The sequence below is a fragment of the Lotus japonicus genome, chromosome 3 (genome assembly GCF_012489685.1).
Source record: "Lotus japonicus ecotype B-129 chromosome 3, LjGifu_v1.2".
In the NCBI taxonomy this organism is placed as follows: Eukaryota; Viridiplantae; Streptophyta; class Magnoliopsida; order Fabales; family Fabaceae; genus Lotus; species Lotus japonicus.
This window is the reverse complement of record NC_080043.1, coordinates 4708117-4716138: the sequence shown is the minus strand read 5'-3', so window position 1 is coordinate 4716138 and position 8022 is coordinate 4708117. Positions and strand designations below refer to the sequence as shown.

At 34.9% G+C, this 8022-nt stretch overlaps 1 protein-coding gene across 1 annotated transcript; it reads right to left on the bottom strand.

The window, feature by feature from the left end:
• Window positions 1–959: 959 nt before the first annotated feature.
• On the bottom strand, window positions 960–7883 carry LOC130748605 (protein SAWADEE HOMEODOMAIN HOMOLOG 2-like). The gene is made up of 9 exons (XM_057601836.1): window positions 7704–7883; window positions 6399–6484; window positions 6238–6283; window positions 6005–6164; window positions 4017–4092; window positions 3864–3915; window positions 2967–3110; window positions 2703–2822; window positions 960–1616 (listed from the first exon to the last, which is right to left on the bottom strand). Exons 1-9 carry the CDS (start codon window positions 7755–7757, stop codon window positions 1230–1232), a joined length of 1125 nt encoding a protein of 374 aa, XP_057457819.1. The 5' UTR covers window positions 7758–7883; the 3' UTR covers window positions 960–1229.
• Window positions 7884–8022: the final 139 nt, after the last annotated feature.

Sequence of the window (8022 nt, the reverse complement as noted above, 5' to 3'; positions counted from 1 at the left end):
CAAGATGAAGAGCTAGTGTTCATAGAGAATCCTTGGCAGGGTTTGGGTAGTCTTCTCCTAGCGTATGAGCTTGGAGTTTCGTTCCTGAGGCTAAGGCCTCAGTTTGTCTTTTGTTTTCTTATTTGTTGTTGTCTGTCCTTTCTTTTCGCACCAAAAAAAAGGGTTTAACTTTCAAATTTTTTTTTAAGGGTTTAAGAAATTGATGCACAATCTGTACCATCCATTATAATTTGACGATCCATTATAATCTGACAAGCGTTTGATTTGACACCCCATGTACCAGATTTGGTACCTCATACTTTTTTTAAAAATGCCAAAACTATCCTCCGGAACATAAAGTTTCGAAGTACTCCGGAAGTTAAAGTTCTGAAGCACTCTGGAACCTTAACGTTCCGAAGCACTAATATGATTTGGCACCCCCATTTCTTAAGGACTTCAAAAGTTTAATTTTCGGAGCGCTCCGAAACTTAATCTTCCAGAGTAAAACAGTCATTTAAAATTTCGAAGCACTAATATAATTTGACACCCCCATTTCTTAAGCACTTGGGAAGTTCAACTTCCGAAGCGCTCCAGAACTTAATCTTCTGGAGTAAAACATGGAGGGTTATTTAAGTATTTCCCCACTTTAAAGTGAAGTGACATTTCTAATGGGTAAGGTGACAAATCCAAACATCTCTAGGTGAGAGTTCATCTTAGACAATATCGAAATTGTCATTATTTACATATGTTACCTATCAAATTACATCGCTACCCATTTTGGTTAGACAAAATGAGAACAGAAAATATCAAATCCAAGAACACTATGGTTAAAAGAATGAAAATTGGTTATTTTTTAAAAAGATGTAATTTCAAAAAAAAAAACTCAAAATGGATACTTGACTTGAACTTGTTCCTTGTTGGAACGAGAATTTAGGAACATTTTCATCTAGAAAAAGATAATGCGAATTTGACCACAGAAATAAAGTGAATAATACCTTAATTTGAACACCAGCTGAATTGTTTGGACTTAACCTATATATACTGCAGTTTTTCTCTCTTTTTTTGGTTATGAAATGCCTACCTCTATATGCTTGAAAATTGTGTAAACTCATTCTTGTAAGTTTCCACATTTGAGATAAAACAGCAGGAGAAACTTCATGTACAAGCGCTGTGTGCTTAAGATAACTTTCCAGTTAATTACTAGTCTAAAGAGAGCATTTAATGATGTCCCATTCACATGACATAGTTAGTTATTTTCCTTCAGCCATGTTTTGAGTAGGGACTTCAGGAGCACTAGTTGTAGTAACTATGCTAGGGAATGGGACACTGCCTGGGACAATGGTGGAATTTCCAGGTTGAACATCAGTTGTCTCAGCTTTCTTTGGATCCACATTCATACTCTGTGGGGCTAGAGAAACATTTGGTTGCAAAACTGGTGTTGGGAGTTGATGAATGTTTGTAACCTGCTGCTTTGGCACTGTTTCAGAAGAACTAGTAACCCTGATAGTGTAAACATTTGCAGCATCCATGCCACTCTTCTGCTGATCCACATGTGCTGAATCACTCACAGCATGAAGTTGCTGTAGTCTGTAATCAGTTTCAGGCCTGCGACAAACCTTCCTAAGCGGCACAATTTCCTGGCAAAATCACAAGATGGGCGTATCAACAACATGAATTGATTGAGGGATCTTTAACAGAAGTTATATGGTTATATTTGCCAATGTCTTTCTTTACTTAAAAACTTAAAACGAATTAAATCAATTGATAGAATATTGTAAAATAAGTGAATCTGCCTCTTTTCAAATGGCACAATTGTGAAGCAATAGCAACAAGCACAGTCATAAGTCAGTTCAGTTCACTGTTTTGCAGTCATTCTGCATAAATTGATCCTCTCATAAAAATGATGGCAACTGGACTGAAAAATTCCAACGGGAAATAGGGATTTAATATGTAGACAATTTCAGAACGAGAAGTTAAGAGGACGGTATCTGAACATGAAACCTTTTAAAGAATCAACAATTCAATATATAATGTTAAAAGTTAAAAAGCATGTGTGTTAAACCTCAAGAACCAAAAAAATTTAAGTGCGTCATAATACTTAAGCTAATTGCTATCTTCTCTCCATATGATTGACCCTCACTTGTGGAATAGAACTTTTATATAAAAAAGTTTAAATAAAGTTTTGGTCCCAGTAGTTTCCATTCATTGGGTATGTTAACTCCAATATTAGATTTTACATAAACTTGTTATTTGAAAATTTTATGCTTAAAACATTTATAAAATTTAAGAAAGGTTCTATCCAACATGAGAGAATCCATTCCCCATTCATTAAAGTTTTGGTTCCTTTAGTTTTTTTTCTTTTTTTTATATTGTTCCTCATATTTTCAATTATCTGAGTTTAGGTCCACAAGTTAGGGACAAATACCTCAGTAAGTGGAAACTATAGGGACCAATCCTATCTGAAAAAACAGAGAGCAATATCTTTGAGAAACTATAGAAACTAAAACCCAAAGAATGAAAATAGGGAATAATGCCTTAAGGATGGAGACCAAAATCCAAATAAGTGGAAAGTAAAAGGAATGATATTCTAAAATAAAAAAACTATAGGGACCAAAACTGAAGTGACTGAAAACTATAAGGACTAAAATCCTATTTGAAACAAAAAAACGATGTAACATAATCCAATCATGAAAGAAAAAAAATCCATAAGACAATATTAATACCTCTGACTGATCATGATCATAACGAACCAAAAATCTACAACGACAGCCTCTTACATCATGCCTTCGTCTTTGAGAATCAAGGACATGGGCGTCAAAGTAAAGAGCTTGCTCTTTACCTTCCTGTAATGTCAAAAATCAAAACTTCTATATTGATAGGAAAAGATACATGTCACAATATATATATGTATATATATACATATCATTCGAGATAAATTTCAATGATTGAATTAACTTTTTATGACATCTAGCTACAGATAGTCCAACCTGAAAACAGAGTATAAGATCTCCAGGGAGGACTGCAACACATTCAGATGATTCACATGGTAGAGAGCGGGGCCGAACATTCCTTCGAACATTAACCCACTCATCTTCTTCAGGTCCAAAACCAGCAAACCGTACCAGCACTTCCTGAGGCATGGAGAAAGAAATTACGATTACTTGATCTATAAAGGCAGAACAATGAACAAATTAAAACGAAGTGCACAACAATTTCTTCAAATTTCTGCAAAATATTTGATGACAAAACTGAAGCTAACTACAGCACCATTTATGAGATACCTGGAAACTGAGTACCAAATCAATTTAATTTATTTAATACTTAAGTCCTCCGCGACCACCCCAGAAAACTTTTTTAAAACAAATCTGGAAGTAAACACAAATAGTATATATCTCATGATTATCTTATCAGAAAAAAGTGAGAGGAGGAGGCTCTAGATGCCAACTTCAGCTCTTCAGAATAGTTGAAATTGCATATTCCTTTACGCCTTCATGAATTTATATACAAGTGCTAGAGTTTAATTCTGATTACAAATCAAACTCCTAAATTGTAGGGATAATGTATAACGATATTAGTATAATCATTAACTATATGTAGTATTATTAACACTAGTACAAGCATAAGCCTGCTAACATTAAAACTAGTATCCCCTAATATATTCTAACAAGTCTGCTAGGGTTGAACCACCAAGAACATTCTATTTAATAACTTTACATGGGCAGTTTTAATATTCATGTATGTACATAAAGGAATACATAGATGTAAAATCGTAGGATCAGCAAAGCAATATTTTAGGGCCAAAGGACAACTGAAAACAATGTAAAAAATCTCATCAATTCCTTCCCCAAAACTTATGAATGGAAATAATCTCATCTTAAAATTACCGGATCACTGGACTCCAAATATCTGTGTGATAGAAAGCTAGCCACATCATACCTAACAAACAGAAGACACAAAAGTCAGGCCCATGGATATAAAATAATTAAGAAGACAAATAAACAACAGAATATCCTAAACATTAAAGAGGAAATATTGACCATGCTCCATCCCTTGCAGATTTAGCTTCAAATTCCATAACTGAATTTTCTGGAGTAACTTTTGCTGTTGTTGGAACTGAGTAGAACAAAATGAAAATAGTGTACGTGAGTATAAATCAAATGAATCATAAGAGCATAAAAACATAAGCACCTTACTCTATAATGAAGACAATCCATAGTAGGACTGTAGGACCTTTTTGTGATAGAATCTTATTTATTGACTATTAAAGATATAGGCAGCATTGTACCCCCAAAAAATGGAGGATTAAAAGCAGCATACAGTAAACCTTTCAGCCCAGATCATAACAGCAAAATCAGTTGCTACGACATATATTAACATCTTCTTGAGAAACAGTATTAACAGTGCACTAACAAATTATAGCAACATGTGTACTGAGATATGCAACTTGGAGGTAAGCTTTTAATTTTAAGCTCAGACACGGCCTATGATGAATCTCTAGACACGTCAACATGCTTAAATAACACTTGAGTATGAATGTATGATCATATGATGACAGATGTACCAAATCTATATCAGGTTCCAGTCTATTAGAAAACCTCCAATAATTCAATGGTAGGAAGAATTAGGGTGAGAGTGGAGAAGAAGGGTCTAAATATGTCATTAATAGAAATAACAGATCGCAGCAGTAACCATTTAGTTAGTTACAGTACATCTGTAGTTGGATATAAGGATATTATGGAGAGGGATTGAGGATATGGATTGTTTGAAGGGCGAAAAACAGGAGAGGCCAGGTCTCTCAAATACCTCGAGAGGGAAAATTGTACATCTACATCCCATATTATTCTCAATCTCTGTGCTTTTTCTCTCTTACACCAATCCAGAGACTGACAAAATCACACCATTAAATTCAATTCTGGTCCAGTTCTATTAAAGTCACACTAATTTGGGTACCATACAGTACTTGGAAAATGAGATACATCATACATCACTTTAGCCTGAATTATTCATAGTATTGCACAATTATACAACATTTGCACTCCTGCATGTCACAAGATTTTAGATCAGGTAATGCATAATACATACTTAACTTGGAACAGGGGCAGAAAGTTCATATCCAACAACACGTCTTACGGCAGTGCAACAACATAAAAGAATAAGTGCTAGTTTTGCTTCAGCAAAAATCTAAAATGCCAGTTAGTAGTTGCCACTACTACAAAATAACTTGAAACTAAAAAGATTAACTTAGAAAGTAGATTGCACAGAATTACTATCATCCGTTCAAAAACAATATTGTAAATGGTGTTAGAATTTGAAACTCAGCAGCTACTAAGATCGTGCAAGATATTTAACAGTAGCACCCAGAAGAGTTCACCAGAATTCCGAACTATGGCCAAAAAAGTGGTATATTCACAGAAATACATGGAAGATCAAGTTTGGAATCAATGTATCGTTTGATTCATATGTATATTCTAGTTTGAAAAAATTGGCATTTCAGGCAACAATATGATTAACATATTTTGCTTTCAAATCCGCAAACTTCTGTGTTGTATTATTAGCAAGTAGGACACAACACCATTGGGCTTAAAACCCTAAATCATTTGACCCCATTTTACACTGATCTTGTTGAAGGAAGAAATCAATAATAATGTAAAAACAGATATTACTTAGAATTATGGTAGACAAGGATGTTAATGGAAACAGAAAGCTCTCTAAAAAATAGTTTATTACTTTTTGAACTTCCCCATGCACACTACAATACAAAATCATACTAGAAACATAACGCAATAAAGCAAAGGACATCTAGCCCTAAAAACTAAATAGATCTGCAAAATTAGCATCACCAACTAAGATATATTAGTCATCCTAGACATTAACACTGATATGGTATATGAGCTTCGTAGGAAGCATAATAAAATTTAAAAAGAAATTAACACAACATTAAGTAACCAGAACTAACAAATAAGAGTGAATATGGATTCAAGCAAAATGAATATAATTAAAAACCTAAGAAGAAGCAGCATTCTACCTGAACCTGGACCGGTAAGAATTGGTGCAGCTATTGGTTGAGACATATTCCTGACTGGGGCTGAATCATCCCGAGGCATAGGTGTGATATTTAACTTTCCAGGAGTCTTACTTGATTTTGCCCTTATCGCATACCTTTTATTTTGAAACCAATTCCAAACCTATAATGAAGAGGAAAACTAAGAAATTGAAGGCTGAAAAATTCCCTATCATTATAAAATATAGTACTCATACTTGCTTCATCTGCACTGTAATCTTGCCTTTCCGATCTGGTGATTCACTGCATTAAAAAAAAACGCAAAATTAATCCCACTTTTCAGGAGCATACTAAATACTGCTCAAAGTTTGATACTCATTAAAATTCTCAAAAATAGTATATGGGCACTGCAGCACACCTGAACTTCTCTGCAAGAACTGCAAGAACATCACGTGCAGGCATTGCATTGTTGTGCTCCTGAAGAATAGCTTCCATTTCTGCCACCTATATAGACAAACAATAGTTTTTGGAACGAAATCTTTCATTGGACTAATGAAATCTAGCCTTCTACTCAATTCTATCATAGAATGCTACCTTGTATTGCATCGTAAATCTATTTATTCAATCATAAAGAGAGGTGATTATATCACATGTTCTCAAAGCAAAACAGAGTAGGGACCAGGACAATGTAACCTCACAAGATAAGAAAAATACAGGGAAATGGTCTAAAACAGGGTTCTGCAAGAACTCCCACACAAACTCAGTAACATGTCTTCCAATGTACTTTATAACCAAAACTGATCCACCCATAAAGAAACAACATGCTCTCTCATTGCATAAAGTTTGCAAGATCTAAAATGTAAAAGAACTGTAGAAAGTTGGATGATAAACAAACACATCTTGGAGACCAATCATCAGCACCAATGACTAAAACAAGTGAGCATAAAGTGTGGAGAAGAAAATAGACACAGCACACAGACATTAACGCAACACGGTATGACAAACACAGAGCTAAAAACATACATCAATGTGGAAAAAAGGTAGACAACTCACTCTGATCAATGATACAAAGAGTAACCCCTCAATGCTTATAGCCTAATCCCAATACACACAGACCCTAAGGCTGGGAACAAAACTTATCTAAGACCTAAACAGAGCTACAGACATACATCAATGGGGGAAAGCAAAGAATGTAGAAAATTCACTATGATCAACGAAGAACCCACGGAATAGCCGCTTAACGCTCGAATTTAATCCCACTACACCCAAATTCTAAGGCTGAGAACAAAACTTACTTAAGGGTAACCACTACTGAGGTTTGTACATCACACCAATTTCATACCACTTGTCAATACTAGCACAAGATTAGTCACAAAGTGATACAGCTATCACTTTCCCTCATTCAAAACCCAATGCAAGAGCCCTAACTTGATGCATATATTACTATCAGCATCCAGCATTGGCTATGCCAACACAAATGTAATATCCAATATCCAAAATTCAAATGTGTTACAAAAAACGAATTAAACAAAATCCAGCGAAAAATTTAAGATTCCCAAAATCATGCAATTTGGATGAAGACCCAGATGATTAAATCAGTGAAAGATTCAAACTTTAGCGTGAAAACGTACACCCATTATATAAAACACGAGATGAAGAAAAAAACGCGAAAATCATGAGAAGTTGAAATTTGGAGTGAGAATCGAATGGAATAGATGAATACCTCGTTCTGAGTGAAGCGGAAGGCGGGGCCTCCATTACTGGGTGGACGACCCATGAAGGAAGGAGGTAGGGATCCCAGAGAAACAGGAGAGAAAACGAGAGAAAGCGAAGAGGCAGCGTTTGGATTGAGAGAAAGTTTCAAGTTTCAAACTTGAAACCTTGGTTGAGCAACAAAGTGAAGCCAGGTGACAAGGAGGTATAAATAATAGTAAAAACTATGCTTAATTGATTTATTTTTTGCCGGATATCCACCACCGATAATGATGACTAATTTTCTCGTAAACCGTTGGGTATAATATAATATATGTTTCATTCTTATT

Bases quoted from the DNA above. Each gene is read 5' to 3' on its own strand.
- LOC130748605 (XM_057601836.1), bottom strand. From the start codon at position 7,757: ATGGGTCGTCCACCCAGTAATGGAGGCCCCGCCTTCCGCTTCACTCAG. The intron at 4,093-6,004 runs GTAGAATGCTGC...TGTTCTACTCAG, and splicing joins TCTTACCGGTCCAGGTTCAG to TTCCAACAACAGCAAAAGTT. The intron at 3,916-4,016 runs GTCAATATTTCC...TCTGTTTGTTAG, and splicing joins TCTGCAAGGGATGGAGCATG to GTATGATGTGGCTAGCTTTC.